At 35.4% G+C, this 19,903-nt stretch overlaps 1 protein-coding gene across 7 annotated transcripts in view; it reads right to left on the bottom strand.

Annotated features, from left to right (window-relative positions):
• Window positions 1-19,903, bottom strand: part of C2CD5 (C2 calcium dependent domain containing 5) — a 100,615-nt gene that overhangs the window by 15,859 nt on the left and 64,853 nt on the right. For all 7 annotated transcript variants that reach the window (XM_077774455.1, XM_077774449.1, XM_077774450.1 and 4 more), the window contains 10 exons: window positions 18,370-18,561; window positions 13,813-13,999; window positions 10,488-10,652; window positions 6,690-6,830; window positions 4,658-4,721; window positions 3,664-3,725; window positions 3,356-3,454; window positions 2,770-2,859; window positions 1,986-2,073; window positions 936-1,022 (listed from right to left, as the gene is read on the bottom strand). In XM_077774455.1, the coding sequence (XP_077630581.1) occupies window positions 936-1,022; window positions 1,986-2,073; window positions 2,770-2,859; window positions 3,356-3,454; window positions 3,664-3,725; window positions 4,658-4,721; window positions 6,690-6,830; window positions 10,488-10,652; window positions 13,813-13,999; window positions 18,370-18,561 (1,175 nt within the window). The remainder of the gene's footprint in view (window positions 1-935; window positions 1,023-1,985; window positions 2,074-2,769; window positions 2,860-3,355; window positions 3,455-3,663; window positions 3,726-4,657; window positions 4,722-6,689; window positions 6,831-10,487; window positions 10,653-13,812; window positions 14,000-18,369; window positions 18,562-19,903) is intronic.

Genomic DNA, 19,903 nt, shown 5'->3' with positions numbered 1-19,903 from the left:
GACTATAAGCAAATTAAAGACATACCTGCAATGTGAACATAACACTATTCTGTATTATAATTAATTGGTATCAGATAAAATAACTGATAAGTATAAATCACTTAAAAATTTCCCTTGCATTATAAAATGTAAACATTTGAAAAACCAATTTGGTTTGAAATAACAAATGCATCACTTCTCAGGGTAAAAAAAAAAAAAAAAAAAAAATATGAAAAAACACAAACTACACTTATTGTATATGTAATGCTATAAAATAAGGTATAGTAATTCTGAAAATTCTTATAATAAAAACTGCCCTGAAGTCAGAAGAGAAATAGAAAATACTACCTCCCATTTTTCTCCAACGTTGTACAGATCTATGTAGATGTATTGCTCTTAAGAGAGAATCACTTTGCATTTGACAATATGGCAGTATCTTTTAAGTACATAACAATGATCCTCAAAAAATAACCAAGACTTTCAAAAGATAGCTCATCTCTTTTTTTATTTGTACTAACCCCACCTAAACTTCTCCACATACCTTCTGAAGACAATGAGTATTTTATTGTCCATAAAAATCTAAAAATTTTTGAAAAGATTCAACTGTTGCTGGAAAAAAACAAACAAACTTTACCAGACAGAAAAAAAGTATCAATACACCATGTGTGAATAGTTACTTTGGGAAATCCAGATCTCTGAAAATAAAACCGAAATACATTTGAAGTATAAGAGTGGAGTATCGCATGAAAAATTACCTTAATAATTTACGATGAGATTACTTGAGAAATTAAAATAGGAGGAATATTACTCTCTCCCCTGTATGAACATGAAGAAACAGACAATGAGGGAATGAAGAATAAATCTTCATCTCAAGATTAAGTAAGACTGCCTACAATGAAGAAGTCAAAGGAATGAGAAACTAGGATTTGTGTTTGCATTTCTCTCACTTAACCAACCTTTAGCTGGTGGAAAAGGATGAGAAGGAAGTGAATCTGAACAGAGCTCCAGTGGAAACTGCAGTAGTTCTTCATTATCTGTAGAGGCTTGAGAGGCAAGAAAACACTATAGTTACTTAGTAATGATCTAGTATTAATTTTTTTAATTAAGAATCTGGGATAAAATATATATTTCCCCCTAATCCAATTTATTCTGGTTATTTTCTTTTTGGTTTCTCCCACAGAAACCTTTCACCTACATAATACTGAGAGATACTCTCTTCCCTGCTAGGACTGTTGTGAGATTTAGAAAAAATCCTAAGCATAAATCTCTTAGCATATACTAATACGAACTCAATATTAATAACAACTCAATAACAATTATTATCCTACTCTTTGTACTATACTGGTTCTGTGATATATAAAACAGTTACTTTCTATCTTCTTTGATAAATATCTGAACACAATCTTTAATATATCTCTGTTTGACGTTAATTCATGCTTTACATGTAGAATGTAAAATTTTAGACTAACCATGAGTATTTCATTTATCAGGTAAGTTATTAAATTTTAGAAAGTACACTATTTCCCTCTCCCTTTTTTCAGAACACATAAGTTGTTTTTGATAATGAGTTTCTTTGGAATACATTAAGGATCGCACTTCCTAAATTTTCCTGGATAAAGGCCAAGTCTGAGAATCTGTTGAATACTATGGGACCTTTCATAAGAAAAATACATGAGGCTTACTGCATCAGTAGGTTCTCAGATGCTTTGAGGACATCCCCACAGACTCTAGGACAGAAATCAATAAATTTCTATAGAACTAATATACCATAATCTAAGCCTAAAAAACAGAAGCATTCTTTATCGAAATAAATACCAGTGAACCACCTATTTATATGTGAAAATACCAAGTCAATCACATTCTTCCTGTCCACAAAGTTACCTTGATAAAGACAGAAAAAGTGATGTATCTTTCCTTCAAGAAACAAGTCATTGTTTAATCTACCTTTTTCACTGAACTACAATGTAGACAAACATGAACTATGTTCCCATCCATCACAGGTTTACCTCTTTGCAATGACTTTTCAACATGTGTTTTTGTGGTCTGTAAAGCCTGATTTTTGTCAAAAGTTATTGCAACTGCTGTGACCGTAACCTAGAATTACAGAAACAACATGATTAGCAAAATAACCATTGCCACAATAAGTTTCTCACAACCTTCTTTAGTACCATGGAACAATTTATACTAACTGGCTGATTTGCCTTTCTTGGTTAAGACTCTCAAACAGAATTACCAATAATCTCAGATATCCACCCTACAACTGAGTCCGACATGTATACCTAAACCTAGATATTCCTGAAAGAGCTCAAGTACCTTCTCTAAAATATGGCGACTGGAGAAATCCCACATATGTACACATCCTATGCTGGAAATACGATTCTACCTTTAGATTATTAGAGTTCAGAAAAGTAAAACATTCATGAACCGATTCATTCTAATATGTTTAAAAATATTCTAAAGCAAAATCCTTTATACTTATTCACTTTTGGTAGATTTATAATATTAAAACAGATCAGTTAAAAGCTAGAAATCTTCTATAATAATATTGAATCTTGGGGTGCCTGGGTGGTTGAACTGGTTCGTCTGACTCTTGGTTTCAGCTCAGGTCACAATCTCATGGTTTTGTGGACTTTGAGCTCTGCATCAGGCTCTGTGCTAACTGCGCAGTCTACTTGGGATTCTCTCTGTCTCCCTTTCTCTCTGCCCCTCCTTTGCCTGTGCGCTCTCTCTTAAAATAAATTAAACATTAAAAATAATAATAACAATAATAATAATTTGACTATTAATTACCTGTATTAATTCATCTTCAGGCAGGGATACTGTAAAATTTACATGGCAAAGGCAGCAGGGGATCATAGACCGTAGTTTAAAATACAGGCTCTATACAACAGAAAATATTAGTAATCACTACTTTTTAATCAAACCATTTTTAAAAACTGATTTTTTACCATGCACTCTTACCATGGCAAAAGGAACGCTTAAAAGATTAAAACAAAGGTAGTCTACTTCTATTTTGTGTAATCTTACATTAAGATTATTTTAAATATTTAAGTAGACAGTAAGATTTAAAATAAGTCATAAAAATAATATAAGAAAAAAGGCTTTTTAAAATTTATACATATACAATAGATTTATATGAAGCTTAAAATTATAAAATAACTTAAAATATATGTCATCAATAGTGTGGCATATTCAGATGGAGAGGACACTTTAGCATTTCATCAGATGACAGAGTTAAAATTAATATAGTATGTAAATGAAAATAATTCGGCCCACAACTGTGTAAGATATTCCAGACAATACATATACTTTTCTTTTTTAATTTCATAATTCTTAGGAGTTTTAACTAAAATACAGTTAGTCAAAAGATTCATACCTTGAGCAAATTTTCACAGAGATCATTAAAGTTCTTATTAAGGGCTTGATTAGTCAGGTTAAGGCTGCTTAATCGGATTACTCTTACTGATGTGAACATCTAAATATGGGGAGATATAATAGCATGTCATTTTATTATTTTTAACTAAATGCTGTTAACAGTTGATAAAAGTGCCAAATAATGAATAATAAATAATGTGGTATGAAGAAGGCTAACACTTTCATTGCAATAAGGAGGTCAAGGAGAAAACATATGAAACTCACTAAAATCACATACATTGTATTTACTTAAAATTATAAAAGGTTTACCTGTATTTCTGATGTCCAATTATTTATACCAGGCATAATTTCTGTATTACAACTATAAAAGCCTGTTGAAATAAATCATAGTTAAACTATATGATAACCACCAATTTTATGTTAAAGAGTAACACTTTTCAATTATTACATGGAATTCTAACTGTAAGATCCATTTATTGTTTTTTCTAAAATGTTATACCTTCAATAGATTTTAGACTATCTCAATAAATTATCAGTTTGGTTTCTTTTTTTTTAATGTATGAACATAAAAGGATTATTTTTAAATAATTTCTATAACCCAATGAGGGACTCAAACTTAAAACCAATAACAAGAGTCGCATGCTCCGCATGCTTGGTGGCTCAGTCAGTTAAGTGTCAGATTCTTGATTTCAGATCAGGTCATGATCCAAGAGTCATGAGATCAAGCCTCGCGTCAGGCTCCAAGACTCCACACTGAGCATGGAACCTGCTTAGGAATCTCTCCCTCTTACTCCCTCTGCCCCTCTCTTTCTCTAAAATGAAAAACAAATTTTTTTTAAATACAAAAGAGTCACATGCTCTACTGACTGAGCCAGCCAGGTGCCCCCCTAGTTCACCTAAGTTCTAACATAAGTATTTTTAAACTATGTTTTTAGTCTTAGAGGAGCAGCGCACATGACAAGATGTGATACTGATAAAGCCTTTAAAATAAAGTTAGCACTATAATAATTATGAATTAAAATACTGACATGTAAAACTAGTCTCATCTCAAAAGTAAGTTTTTCCCGGGGCGCCTGGGTGGCTTAGTCGGTTAAGCGTCCGACTTTCGCTTAGGTCATGATCTCGCGGTTTGTGGGTTCGAGCCCCGCATCGGGCTCTGTGCTGACTGCCAGCCCAGAGCCTGGAGCCTGTTTCAGAGTCTGTCACTCCCTCTCTCTCTGACCCTCCCCTGCTCACGCTGTCTCTCTCTCTCTCCTAGAAATAAATAAAAACATTAAAAAAAAAGTAAGTTTTTCCCACTCACCTGAAGGGGGAGGAACATCAGTGAGTAGAGAATGTACATCTTCCATTGCATCTGTGTCATCAATCTGAAAATAAAAAGATTAGAGCCATTATGTAAGTATAAATGCATAGTAATTTCAAACTTAAAAATATCATTGTTCTTCTTACTTACTAAATAGAAAACATAAGAGTCAAGAAAAAGGAGCTATTTTTCCCTAAGTTAAAATACAAAACTTGAAAAAGAAAGTTTTAATATCTGTAAATTTCTCCACAGTAATTATTACAAATACTTCTAAGTAAATATTTCACATTATGAAGTATATTCAGTTGGAAAAAAAGAGACTTTTAGCAAGCCTTTATGAGACATGTTTCAGAAAGCTTACAAAGATACCACAAGCAATTATTATCTCTATTTGTATTAGTTAATAAAGAACAATTTCAAAAAAACAAGACCTTTCACCTTAAATACAAAACTGGTTTAAAATTGAATTTCATCAGGATAAATTTAAAGGCACGTCTATTAAATAATAACTCCAAAACCTGTTTTTCTTATATCACAATATTTCATTGTAAATAATTAATAGTGAAAATATCCAACTAGACAAAGACTAACGTTCATCTGTACATTGGGGGTCTGACTCTCACATACTTTAGTCATCCTCTCACATTACCCTTGGGATTTCAAGAACCATTTTTAACTTTACTTTCGCTACCCACGGTCATACCATACCTCAACCCGCTATTCCCCAAAACATTCCACACCAGATCCAACTACAATGTCTTTCCTGTCTGTTCCTTCTCTTACTTCATGAATCTGCACCTTGTTCTCAGTCTTCTACCTAGATCTGAAGCCCTTTTCTTCTCTACTTAGCCAGGATCCAGGGCCAGAAAGATCAATAATACTCCAGATCAAACTTCAGGTAAGACTAAGAATCATCTGTTGAAAGATTCTTGGGCCCTATCTTGAAAGGGCCAGGTCTGAAATAGGGGCCCCAGAATTTATATTTCTTCTAAGATCCCAGATGGTGCTGATACTACAGGTAGTCACAGTACACCTGGTAACACTACTCCAAACAGTACCCTGGACCTGGAACCTTTTACTCCTTAGCCTGACATATTCTTTTACCAACCTCCATGTTGTTGTTTTTTTCATTCTCAGACTGCAGAAAAATATAATAAACAGGCACACATCCATACAGTTTGAGTTTTCTACAAATTAACAACCTCACCTCAGCTAAGTCTCATGCATCCTCCATGGCTGACATCCTGAGCACATTCATGGGCAGTGTTCTAGACTGTTCAAACCTCCAACCTCATCCCAACACAATCTACCATCAACATCCTGCTTTACTAAAATAAAGGCATCTGATTTTTTCTCTCAACTGGCACCTTACTAGAACATTTCTGAGTATCTTCATTTATTTTCCTTTCCTTCAATATCAAAGGAAGATCATCCTTCAATGTTAACCATTTATAGGGGAGAACAGAGAGAATAGATTTGTGAGAGAGGGAGCCCCATATATTTTCCGTGTCACTTTTATTCTCTAGAAAAGTTCTGAGTGTATTCTCATAATCAAAGTTCAATTATACCTTCTGAATTCATTAAGAAAACACTACACTCAGAATTCACAGTACTTATCATATTACATGTAAAAAGGGATGCAATTATAGTAACATGTTATAACACTTGAAGAAAGTAGATAATAATTATAGTAAGTGAAAGAATAGTATTTTAACTTCTTATTTAAATTCATTCAAGTTTACAAAAACAGCTCCAATATCTAGCATTACTTTTTTAAATCTTAGCATCATTAAATTTTAACCTATCCATTAATTCTTCCAGAACTACCTGCATTATTGTATCTGGTATTGAACAAAAAATATATTAGCAAGTTCTGATATTTTCCAGTCTGTGGTCATTTCTATAATAACATTTTTAAATAGATTTATAGCAGTTGTAATAATACAAAATCACATCACATCAATTTAGGATCTGATTGTAAAAATATACATCTTATCTTCCAAAACCCTTAATTAGTCTAACGCAGTAATACCTCCAAAACAAAAGCATCTTTTTTCCCATGTGAAAGATCCAATTCTGTAACTTCATCAGAGCTTTCTGACTGAGACCTTAAAAGTCTTGAGCGTTGTCTAGGTTCTGGGATAGGTGATCCTATAATCTCCTCGGATATTTCCTGAAAGAAATATAATTGCTTTACATCACATAAGACTGTCTTTTTCAGCTTTGGGGTCATTTTATAAACTGCAGTCTTTTCTTTTTACTTAAGTATAATGGACATATAACATTATATTGATTTCAGGTATACAGCATAATGATTTGATATGTGTATACTTCAGTTTGGTTTTAAATTTTTATATTAATAAACATCTGTGAAGAAAAAAATCTGTAAAATCCATTCATAATCTGTATTTAATTATAACTTTTATGACTAATTAACCTTGGAGAGAGCACAGGGATATTTCTTTTGATCCACAACAGTAGCCTTGATACACTTAACCCATAAACATACAGTCACAGACATAGCAAAGCAACACTGACATCTAGTGTACAGAGAGGACACCACAACGAGCAGGGAAATCAGCAGCCCTCCCAGTTCACGTGGTATTTTCTTTTTTATTTTATTTTATTTGTTTATTTATTTTTTTACAGATAGTTTATTGTCAAGTTGGTTTCCATATAACACCCGGTGCTCATCCCCCCAAGTGCCCTCCTCCATGCCCATCGTGGTATTTTTTACTCAACATTTAAAAACCTAAACAGCCCAGAAATCATCAAAAATGTAGTTCCCCAAATGGATTCTAACCTTTTATACCTTTTCTTATCCAGTGGTAATTTTTCGAAGTGCCATGTAATAAAATGAGAACTACAATAAATGTGTATATGTGTGCAGATTTGCTGTGCTAATAGGCTACTAAATAAGCTACCTATAAAGTAATTTCACATTCATTTCTCTTATTTATACCCCAAATAAAGTTGCCCTGTATAAATTTGACAGGGTGTCTATTATGATGACCACACAATAACAGCTGCAGTTCAGAAGTAATAGTAGTTTGCCCAGGTTTGAAAACTAGTTTAAGCGATGAACAGAGCTAGATCAGTTCTTTTGACTCTGAGTACAATGTTCTTCTCACTAGATAACACCCTTCTTTTATAATTTTTTTAGTAGTTTAAAATTTAGTTTGGGGCGCCTGGGTGGCTCAGGCGGTTAAGTGTCCAACTTCAGCTCAGGTCATGATCTCACCATTCATGAGTTCGAGCCCCACGTCGGGCTCTGTGCTGACAGCTCAGAGCCTGGAGCCTGCTTCAGCTTCTGTCTCCCTCTCTCTGCCCCTCCCCTGCTCATACTCTGTCTCTCTTTCTCTGTCTCAAAAATAAATAAACATTAAAATAATTTTTATAACTTGGTTATGCCTCTGCTCATTATGTCATGGACCCAATAAAGCAACTATCTGGGATTTAATGTATCTGAAGTTCGCAATGAGGTTCCACTACGGGTACCTAAGGTATTTTGACATCTTTGGTTGACTCAATTTTCTCCATTTAAGTGGTACTACACCCCTGCATTAGAAAGATTTTTCAATATTGAGGAAAAAACTCAAACATGGGCATTCACTGCAGCAGGAGCTCCCTTCCTAAGAGAAAAAACACAATGATTCACATTTTCAGTGTGGGCATACATCGTCTTCAAAATTGAAAAGACAAAATTGCAATATGAGTGAGGAGTGGCCTACTACACTGACTTTGTCAAATTCTGGGAGGTTATGTTGGAAGACTGTAACGTATTCATTCATTCACTACCTGAAATAAGGAGAGACATATTAGAAAATTCATAAATTAATTAGTCTTTTTTGAAATATGGTTCTATTCAACACAAAAAATCTGTATATGCTGAAACGTTAAGATTCATAACAGATTTATTCCTTCCTCTAAACTGTACTTCTAAAACAGAAGTTCAATAAATATTTATTGAATAGATGCAGTGAGTTAATTCACATTTTCTAAATATGTCTCTGACTTTAAAAGGCTCACACTATTAAAGAAAGACAGACATGTAAAAACTAAGTGCAATAAGATGTAATGGGCTCTGTGAAAGCAGCACATGCAGGTACAAGAGGAATACAAAGAAGGGGGGTCTATTCTTCCTGTGAGAGGTCAGCATGGAGGTACAGAGTTGATAAATATTGTTAAGCAAAAGGGTTCAGCTTATATCACGGAGTCCTAACATAAAGCTGTGCAAATCATTCTCCCCAACAGGCATAAATACTCTTAGAAAGTGTTCAAATATCAAAGCATAATTATAAAAAAAATAATGTACTGTAAATAAGCAGTAAAGTGTTGTGCAGAAAGCTTTTACAGAGGCTATTTAAGTATTAATATATTAACACACTAATTTTAGTGAATTTAAAGAACCTCTCTACATCAGCACTGTTCAATATAAATATAAAGCAAGTCACAGATAATAAAATAAAAAGGAAATAAAATAAATGTTGATAAAGTATTGTATTTAATTTACTATATCCAAAAGGTTACATTTTCAACATGCTACCAATTTATAAAACACTCATGAGATAATTTATATTCTTTTTCATACTAGGTCTTCAAAATCCAGTGTGTATTATATACTTACAGTACATCTCAATTCAGACTAGACACATACTAAGTACTCAACAGCCACATGTGACCTGTGACTACCACATTTAACAGTGTAGCTAGCTGTAGGTCACATCTTTAAAATTCCTCCCAGCTTGGGGCGCCTGGGTGGCTCAGTTGGTTAAGCGTCCAACTTTGGCTCAGGTCATGATCTCGCAGTTCGTGAGTTCGTGCCCCACATCGGGATCTGTGCTGACAGTTCAAAGCCTGGAGCTGCTTTAGATTCTGTGTCTCCCCTTTTCTCTGCCCCTCCCCTGCTCATGTTCTGTCTCCCTCTATCTCTCAACAATAAATGTTTTTTAAAAAGTTGTTTAAATTCCTCCCAGCTTAACAACTTTGCTAGAAAGCTCTAAGTCAGCAGCTAGAATACAGATCACTGTCCCAGACAACCAACCAAAATTTGGCAGTGTGTGTAAAATCAAACAATAAAAAAAAAAACACAATAATAATGTTATCTAAACACTTTCCTTTTACAGAAGTACTTCATTATCAGAGACTCAGAAAAACAGATTCCTTCTAACTCAAACACTTCTTTCTTTCAATTCAGACTCTGACTGTAAGGCATCCTCAGAGAAGGCAGCCCTGTGATACCTACTCATCATACCTGGTGTAAAAGATGGGCTATTGAAGTGACTGGTATGAATTCTAAAAAAGAAGCTGAAAGTGAAAAAATGGTGTATTCTTTCACATTTTTATCATAGATAAGCAATCGTTCTTTTCACTAAAAATGAACATCTAAACCATTTATTTAACCATTCAGTAATATTTATCAAGAGGCCAGTAGGACAAACTGTTCTGGGCCTCAGGAATACAGCCCCAAGGGGGCTTCATTTTACTAGGAGTAACAAGCAATTACTAAAGTCAAAAACCTATTTCTTTATGTTTACACATACACACACACATATAAAAGAAATAAAAAACTGTAAAACACAGAAGGGGATTAGGGAATATCAAAAATTGATGGGAGAGTATAATTTTCAAATCAGGCAGTCAAAATCATCTCTCTAAAAGGAGATATTTGAGAATGAATGTAAATGGAGGTGAAAAGAATGAGTACTTAGGAAAGCAAAATTCAAGAGTGAAAAAAAAAAATTTTTATGTCCAACATAAGACAACCCAAAAATATATTAACCTCTAAACAAGAATTTATGCATTCACAATGTAGATTTATTTTACTTACCGGAGGATTGATTTCATATAATTCTTTATTCTTAGCAATGGTGTCATTTATCTTCTTTTGCATATGAGATATATGCTGTTCATAGGAGCCATCATTAGGAGTCTTCCCAGCAATCTGAATGCCACCGGGCGTGGGTAAAGCAGCTAAATACACACCTGTGGCCGACTTGTAAAGATAATGGGGAAATAATAAGAAAAAATGTCTAAAGAGTAACAGTCCTTAAGTTTTCATATTTAGGAAAGATGTCTTTGCCTTAGAGGAAAAAGATCATTAGCATCAGTGCACACATTTGGTTGTATGTTGGAAGAGCACAGAGATACATAACTGGCAGTAAGAATTGGTTGCTTCTGGCGAGAAACCTGGGCAGGTGGGGACAGCAGTGAAAGAAGGAGCTACTTTTCACTGCACTTATTTTTACTTTATGACTGTAAACAATAAGTTGCATTCAAAAACCAGTTTAGTGGCATCTGGGTGGCTCAGTCAGTTGAGTGCCCGACTTCGGCTCAGGTCATGATCTCATGGTCTGTGAGTTCAAGCCTCACATCAGGCTCTGTACTGACAGCAGCCTGGCACCTGCTTCAGATTCTGTGTCTCCCTCTCTCCTTGCACCTCCCCTGCTCATGCTCTGTCTCTCTCAAAAACAAATAAAAACATTAAAAAAAAAACAGCTTAGAAAAAAAGATTAAAAATTGTTAAAAAGTATATTTTTTTCATAAGTGAATAAATAATTTACCTTTAAAGTGGCAAAAATAAAAGGGAAACTTTATAAAGCAAGTGAAGAAACTGAACTTCAGAAAGGATAGGAAACTTACTCAAATCACACTATCAACAAATGTGGAGAAGAGATTTGAGTATATTTTTCACTACTAGAAAACTATTAGGGGAAATATAAAACATAATACTTATAGACACACACACACACACACACACACACACACAGACACCTATGTGCATTTACAGTTAAGTATGCTTATATAAGCAAAGCAAAAATATGTAAGTATAAATATCAAATTGTTATCACTGAAGAAGTGGAATGCAGATAAGACATTTCTTTTAAGTCTGGATATTTGTGCACTTTGAACTATGTGAGTTATTATTCTTTTTAATCAACTGCCAATTTTGTGAAAGTCCAACCTACAAAGGGTATGATACTCTATGATGACATCTAGTATATGAGACTGATCCTCAGAAGCTCTCTCTCCTATTTTGTTCACTAGCGTCCATGACCATGTCTATGACCCAGTCTCTGAAGTTCATCCTGCCACGTGAAGCCCCAGCACACAATCTCTAGCACATTCTTAACTGCACTCACTACCGAGGTAACAGCTCAGAATGGTTGAGAACAGACTCTGGAACAAGAAAGGCCTAGATTTGAAATCCAGTTCCAATACATGCAACCATTATCACTTTGGACAAGTCTCAATGTATCATAGCATCAGTTTTCTCCTCTTATAAAGATAATACTGCACTCCTTCTGGGGTAGCACAGTGCCAGGCACCCAACAGGCATCCATCTCAACTACCAAGGAAGCTACTCTTGAGACCTTGAGATTTAAATGCACAGGCTAAACCACAACACAAAGATCCACACCAGCACCACAAACTAGTTTCCTGGGGCACAACTATCAGAAGTGATTGATCTGGCTGGCACAGTGTTTTTAAATCTGAATCAAGCTTAGTTCCCACCAATAAGAAGACACCCACCAATAAAAGACACCCACCAATAACAGTGTTGTGTTCAGCTCAAATTACACATTTATAATAATTGCTAAGCATGCGAGTTTTTAGATGAATGAATTATAATGAATACTTTCTTCCCAAGTTACTCTAGATCTCAAATATTTTAATATAAACCAGATTACTTTCATTAACCATTATAAATTTCTCTTGTCAAAAAATCATGATTACCAGATTAGTTTATCATCATCGCACAATTCTCCCCTACATGCAAAAATTTACATATCTGTAAATGTATGAACAGGAAATAAGTTAGCATTTTATCTACAAGTGCATACTGAGTAAAAATAAAAGTTCTATAAATTTCTTAAAATTAAATTTTTATGCATGTCAGAAAGATGGCAGAGAATTCCAATTTGAAAAGTGCCAGTATCACAAATATTCTAGCTAGCAAAGCGTCTAAAATATGACAGGATTTCCATAAATACTGCTCATCAGTTTATATCTGATCAATATGTATTTTGTTTTTTTGTTAATGTTTATTTGTTTTAAGAGAGAGAAACAGACAGAGTACCAGCAGGGGAGGGGCAGAGAGAGATGGAGACACAGAATTTGAAGCAGGCTCCAGGCTCCGAGCTGTCAGCACAGAGCCCGACGCAGGGCTCGAACCCACCAGCAGCAAGATCATGATCTGAGCCAAAGTCGGAAGCTCAACCAACTGAGCCACGCTGGCGCCCCTGATCAATATATATTTTGCAGGCATCCAGTTCTCTGGGTCTCAGACTACTTACAAAGACGACTCTTACTTTCCCCACAGACAACGTTCTAGTCAGAACACACTCTGTAAGAAGCCAAGGTGAACATAAAGCTGAGATAAAGAGCTTTCCATCACCTCACAATTTATTAGCACTTCAGAAACACATTCTTTATTCCACATTCTACTGCTGATTGCAGGTGTACATTCAGCATTAAACTTTATTCTGTCCAGCAGTAAGCAAGCATTAAGCAGTGTTTCATATGTACTGCTTTATTTTCTCCATACAACTAAAGATGGTTTTAGCACAGTGGTCCTTCCCCTCAGAAATGATTTGCCTCCTAAAGGACATCTGGTAATGTCTGGAAACATTTCTTGTTGTCACACTGGAGGGAGGCCATTAGCAACTAGTGGGCAGAGGTCAGAAAGGCTGCTAAACACCCTAAAATGAACAAGATAGCTCCTAAAACAAAGAATCTTCCAGTCCCAAATGTTAACAGTGCAGAGAAGAAACCCTGTCAGCAATGCTATTATTTTGCAAAAAAAAATAACATATTTTGCCCAAAAAATAATAAAGTCCAGAACAGTGATGACCAAATTACTAACAAACAAATACATGATATTTTGAGAAACTTTACTTTTGAGGTCAGAATATAAAAATATAATAATATAAATATAAATAAATTTTATCTAATAATTTTATTTTAAATAATAAATGTGAAAATATATTTTTAAAAGTTATCACAAGATTTTTCACTTCTTATAATGTCCTCAACTCTTAAAGGTCTTAATGCCAGTTTCTCTAGTTTTTTTTTTTTAAAGACTTAGAATCACACAAACAGAATCTACTACAACTACAGGAATTATAAAACAAAACCAAAACATCTAAACTTACCGCTAAGCCCATTAACATATTTTCACCCACTGTGATCTGAATTCTCAGTCCAAATAAAGCATTCATTCCTTTCAGTTTTAGTTTATTCATTAGCTGAGTATGCACTTCATATTCCATAAATGGCAACAGATTACTGATAGCTGTGGCATTTGCTTCTGCCTGTGCTTTCTTTTTTAAGCGACATAACCTGTTAAGGAAAATAATTTGGTCACTGGACAGTATTCTTGGTACCATCTTAAAAAATGTCCAAGTTTTAAAACTTCCTATAAATGTGCTTAATAAAACACTGACTTGTGTCAAATGAGCTTATTAAGTTACATCAATAATCTTTTCTGTTATTTTTTTCACTGTGTATGCTTTTACTAAAAGTCCCTATTTTAATAAAAAAGAAAAATCTCAATATCTCTAGAAATGAAAAAAGTATGGATCAAAATCACTACGGAATATAATTTAAAATCTTGGGTTTCATAACTCCATGTGATCATACGATGGATGAATATAGCAAAGGAAAAAAGTTAATTTACTCATTAAAAGAACACAAAACTTGGGGCCTCGGTGGCTCAGCTGGTTAAGGGTTTGGCTTGATTTCGGCTCAGGTCATGATCTCATGGTTCGCGGGACTGAGCCCCACATTGTGCTCTGCACTCACAGCTCAGAGTCTGCCTGGGATTCTCTCTCTCTGCCCCTCCCCCACTTGCATGTACTCTCTATCTCTGGAAAATAAATAAACTAAAAAAAAGAAAAGAAATTAGGTTTCTGAAGAAAATGAAACAGGCGAAGCAAGTCGGAATAACTAGAGAGAAGGCCTCGCAAGTGAGATACCTGAGCCGGGATCTTAAAGACAAGATGGAACCAGGAACGCTGGAAAAAGGCACTTACGGAATGGAGGTGGCATATTAGAAGAGGCAAAAAGAGACTACTATCCTGAAGGGAAGTGAGCAAGGGTGAGATGAGGTGCAAGTAAGTGGGACCATGATCATGCTAGGGGCTGATGGGTCATGGTAAGGAGTTTTATTCCACCAGCAATGAGAAACTCCAGGTAGGTTTTAAGTAGTAACATAATCCAATTGATGTTTTAGGATATCACTTACACTGCTACACAGAGAATGGATTGAGGATAGCAGAATTAATGAGGGGATGGCAGCAATTTAGGTAACAATCAGAGCTTAGACTAAAATGGTAGCAGCAAAGATGAAGGAAAGATCCCAAAACTGGCAAGCCAGGCTACTCAGGTTAGTAGTTATCAAACTTTAGCTCAAGAGCTCATTAGAAAACAATGACTAGGCCCGTGCCCAGAGTTTCTGATTCAATAGGTCTGGAGTAAGGCCAAGAATCTGCATTTCAAGCTCTCCCAAGCATGATGATGCTATTGGTTGGTCCAGGGACTACACTCTGAAAACTGCTAATGGGCACTACTCCCTCCTACCTAAAGCAAACACAAAAAACTGGATACATTTTTTATTTTTAAAAATCTTCTTAAAAGCTGGGGTGTCTGGGTAGCCTAGTCAGTTAAGTGTCTGACTCCTGGTTTCGGCTCAGGTTATGATCTCACAGTTCATGGGTTCAAGCCCCATGTCAGGCTCCACACTGACACTATGGGGCCTACTTAGGATTCTCTCTCCTTCTCTCTCTGCCCCTTACATTCTTGTGCTCTCACTCACTCCCTTTCAGAATAAATTAACTTAAAAAAAATCTTCTTAAAATTAGCATCACAGGACCAGGGCAAGAGGTAGTGGGGGGTGTATAAACGTAAGGAAATGGCATAAAGAAGTTCTTTTGTGATGACAGAACACAGCTTGTGTCTTCATTATGGTGGTGGTTGCACGAATCTATTTGTGGGATTAAGCTGCCCAGAACTATACATGTACACACAAATACATAAATGAACGCAAATTTTAAAAAGTATAAAAATTGAGTAAGGTCTGTAGTATAGTTAACAGTATTACACCAATGTTAATTTCCTAGCTGATACTCTACTATGGCTGTTTAAGATGTCACCAATGAGGGAAGCTGGGGGAAGAGTACATGGTATTATTTGTAGCATTTTTGCAACTTCCTGTGAGTCTATCACACTCTAAGGAAATGAAACACAATAAATAATAAACAGAAATAAGAGAATACAAAAATATTTCAGATATTAAAATTATCAGATAAAGAATCAATTATAGACTGTAACATATTAAATTTGAAGAAGAAAATAAAACTTCTAGAAATAAAAATAGACCATCAAAAATTTAAAGCCCCAATTATTGAACTTACTAGGATATTAGAGACAGCTTAAGAGACAATCAAAGAACTGAAAGATAAGAAAGTATCCAAGATATGGCATAAACAAAAATGGAAAATACAGACAAGAGAGTAACATATATAAAAGAGATAGTGAGAAAGTCTAACATTTTTAATTATAGTATCAAGAAGAGAGAAGAGATGAGATATAGGAAAATATCTAAAATTTTTCTAAAACACATGAAAGAATCTACACAGTCAAGAAGCCCAATATATAGCAATTAGAATAAAAAAATTCTATACTTGACATTTCACAGGGAAATGGCAGAAAAGCAAAGATACATAGAATATCTCACACATAGCCTGGGGTAGCAGGCAGCTACCTTCAAAACAGTAATAGTTAATCTAATAGGTTACTTCTCAACAATAGTAATGAAAATCTGGAAGCCAATGGAAGGGTGTCTTCAATGCGCTACAAGAAAATAAATGGTAGCCCAAAATAGCTTTCAAAGAGAAGTCAATATTTTCAGACAAGCAAAAATAGTTCACCAAAATAAATGATCCAAAGTCTATACCTCAAGAAAACGAAAAACAATCCCAAATAGAAGGTCTAAGATGTAAGAGGAAACTGAAAGCAAAAGTAAACATATCAGAAACACAGGCTTGCTCAGTCAAGTAAGTCTCTGGCTCTTGATTTTGGCTCGTGTCATGGTCTCACAGTATGTGTGACTGAACCCCATGTCAGGCTCTGTGCTGACAGTGCAGAGCCTGCTTGGGATTCTCTCTCTCAAAATAAATAAATAAACCTAAAAAATAAAAACGGGGCACCAGGATGCCTCACTCGGCTGAGCGACCAACTTTGGCTCAGGTAATGATCTCGCGGTTCATGGGTTCGAGTCCCGTGTCAGGCTCTGTGCTGACAGCTCAGAGTCTGGAGCTTGCTTTGGATTCTGTGTCCCCCTCTCTCTCTGCTCCTCCCCAACTCATGCTCTATTTCTCTGTATCTCTCAAAAATAAATAAAATATTAAAAAATTAATAAAAATTTAATATGTATTATAAAATAAAATTCAACATGACTTTGTAAAGTAACTTTGATGCAGGGAGGTTAGGAAAGAGGACAGTGTGAAAGAATACCATATTTGGCATGAAAAAATGGACAGAGCAAGGTATCATTCATTAAAATAAAGAAGGCTATTATGAAAGAAGTAGGAAAAGCAGTTGAATTTGGAACAAGGATGAGATGCCTACAAGACATCAAAATAGGGTGTGAACGTATATGGGTCTGAAGCTCAGAAGAAAGTTCTGGACTAGAGTTATAAATCTGGGAATCAAGACATATAGAAAGCACATCTGTAGGAGTTGATGAGTTCAACGTGGAAGACAACTTTGAGAAAAGGGTCCACACCCCTGGCCCTTCAAGGACTAAGAAAAGGAGAAAGTGGGGCACCTGGGTCCTGGGTGGCTTAGTTGGTTAAGCGTCCGACTTCGGCTCAGGTCATGATTTCGCGGTTCGTGGGTTCGAGCCCCATGTCTGGCTCTGTGCTGACTGCCAGCTCAGAGCCTGGAGCCTGCTTCATATTCTGTATCTCCCTCTCTCTCTGACCCTCCCCTGTTCACGCTGTCTCTCTCTCTCTCTCTCTCTCTCTTTCTCTCAGAAAGAAATAAAACATTAAAAAAAAGAAAGAAAGAAAAGGAGAAAGTATCAACAAGGACACTGAGGATTATACACAGTAGGAAAAAGCAGGGGTGGAGGGTGAGGCACTATGAAGTCAAAGGATTATCAAGGAGAAGATGGTCAACTGTGTGACTACTACTACTGTTGAGATGTCAAGTAAGAGGAGGAAAGAAAAGCATTTCTATGGATTTAGTAGCCTGGCAACTGTTAGTAACCTAGACAGTTAAACTTATCATTTCCTACTCCAGTACATTTTAAAAGGAACTGTTAAGAGCTAAATTAAGTAGTAAAACAAACACTACATAGCATTGTTCTTTAAAAGAAAGAAAATCAATTTCTAAAATGTATTACATATTTAACGTCCTTAAAGCAGAGTTGTATTAGTAGCCTGCAATATGTTAATAAACAATCTTCATAATAACAGATATTTCTACAGAATTTAAATGTTTCAAATTACTTTTGCGTTTAAACTTATTTGAATTTTATAAAAAGGGTACTCTTCCTCCAATTTTCCATGCAATTAAATACAAGGTCCAGATAGCTCTGTCCAGCCTGCCAGGTAGGAAACAGTACGGCAGACATCTTGAAATAGGTCTATTTGACTCCAGACTTCATACTCTTTCAGGGACCCCAAATACTGTTTACACAAATATACCTTGCTTGAATAAGACAACCTTTTCCAATAACTGTTGCATCTGTTGGGAGGTCAATAGTTGTAAAGAGAACATCAGGAACTTTCTGTTTCCTGCAGTTATAGCAGTATGTGAGATGAGCTGGAAATGGCATATTCAGTTCATCATACGGTATGTGGCAAAATCCACAACCTACAGGCAAATTTTCTTCTAGCCTATATGAATACACCAAGGGAAAAAAATGAAGCATTCTTAAAAATTCTATGCATTTTTTCAAGAGCATATATTACATATATAGTACTTGTGTATAAACTACATAACTTCTACCACTATACAAGTTACGAGAGTCCCACTATGACTGCTAAGAATTAAAAATGACCATGAAATCAGATCCATACACTTTTGGATGAGAGAAAAGACTTTTACAAGTAGCCACTGACTGCATCAATTCATATGTTTGAGCATGTTCCACCTGACAAAAATCACTATTATCCCAAAGCCAGTTCATAAAAACAAATGGTTAGATAGTAAGGGTGACATTTTCCAACTGACAAATATAACATGAATATAATCACTAAAAAATCCCCCCCCCAAAAAAAAAACCCTTCTTAAGCTCTTTGGTTAAAAAAAAATCTATTTAAACACTTTTTAGTCAAGGAGCGCCTTGGTGGCTCAGTCGGTTAAGCATCCAACTCAGGTCATGATCTCACAGTTGGTGAGTTCAAGTTCCGCATCGGACTCTGTGCTGACAGGTCAGAGCCTGGAGCCTGCTTCAGATTAAATGTCTCCTTCTCTCTCCGCCCCTCCCCAGCTCATGCTCAGTCTCTCAAAAATAAAATATACATTAAATTTTCTTAATTTAAAAAGTCAAAAATAGGCATAATCTAACATTTCTAATTTCCAATGACTTTAGAATTTCTCAGAATGTTAAACACCTGTGTTTCACAAACAACATAAACCACAAGTGAACACACAACCTTCTCAATCAGTAAAATGTTTATGGTCATAGTGTTTATCAATTCACTTTAGAATGATAATTTTTTTTTACTCATCAAATCTGAGGAAATTAGGGGAACAGAAATGGAAGCAGAAGAAAGCTCCATGGAGAACTCCAGACTTTCACACAGCCACACCTCTAGAGCTGTGGGAAGATGTGGGTTCTCAATTCACTCCAATCTAAAGCAACCTGTCAGAAGTTGAAACTTGGCTAGTGAACAAATTAAAAAGGAGAAAGGAAACTCATACTACATCTACTAGGAGTCAGGCTTCCTGCAGATTCCTTGTATACATTACTTCACTGAATTTCCGAAATAACCTTCTAAATCAAATTACTCCCATATATTAATTATTCTTTTATTGTTGGGATGACATTCAGGTATATTACAAGTACCAGGGAAATTAGACAGATGCTAAGTGGAGCTGTGTGACCTTGTACAAGTAATTTAACCTCTCAGAGCCTCCTCTATAAAATCAGAATGACAGTATCTACCCAGAAAGGCTCTGTTTTTAAGATTAAGTAGGAAAACATACCTAAACACCCCCCCCCCCCCCCGCGGT

This window comes from Crocuta crocuta, unplaced genomic scaffold (genome assembly GCF_008692635.1).
Source record: "Crocuta crocuta isolate KB4526 unplaced genomic scaffold, BGI_CrCroc_1.0 scaffold176, whole genome shotgun sequence".
In the NCBI taxonomy this organism is placed as follows: domain Eukaryota; kingdom Metazoa; phylum Chordata; class Mammalia; order Carnivora; family Hyaenidae; genus Crocuta; species Crocuta crocuta.
Note: the sequence above shows the minus strand (reverse complement) of the source record. Positions and strands in the feature narration are given on the sequence as shown.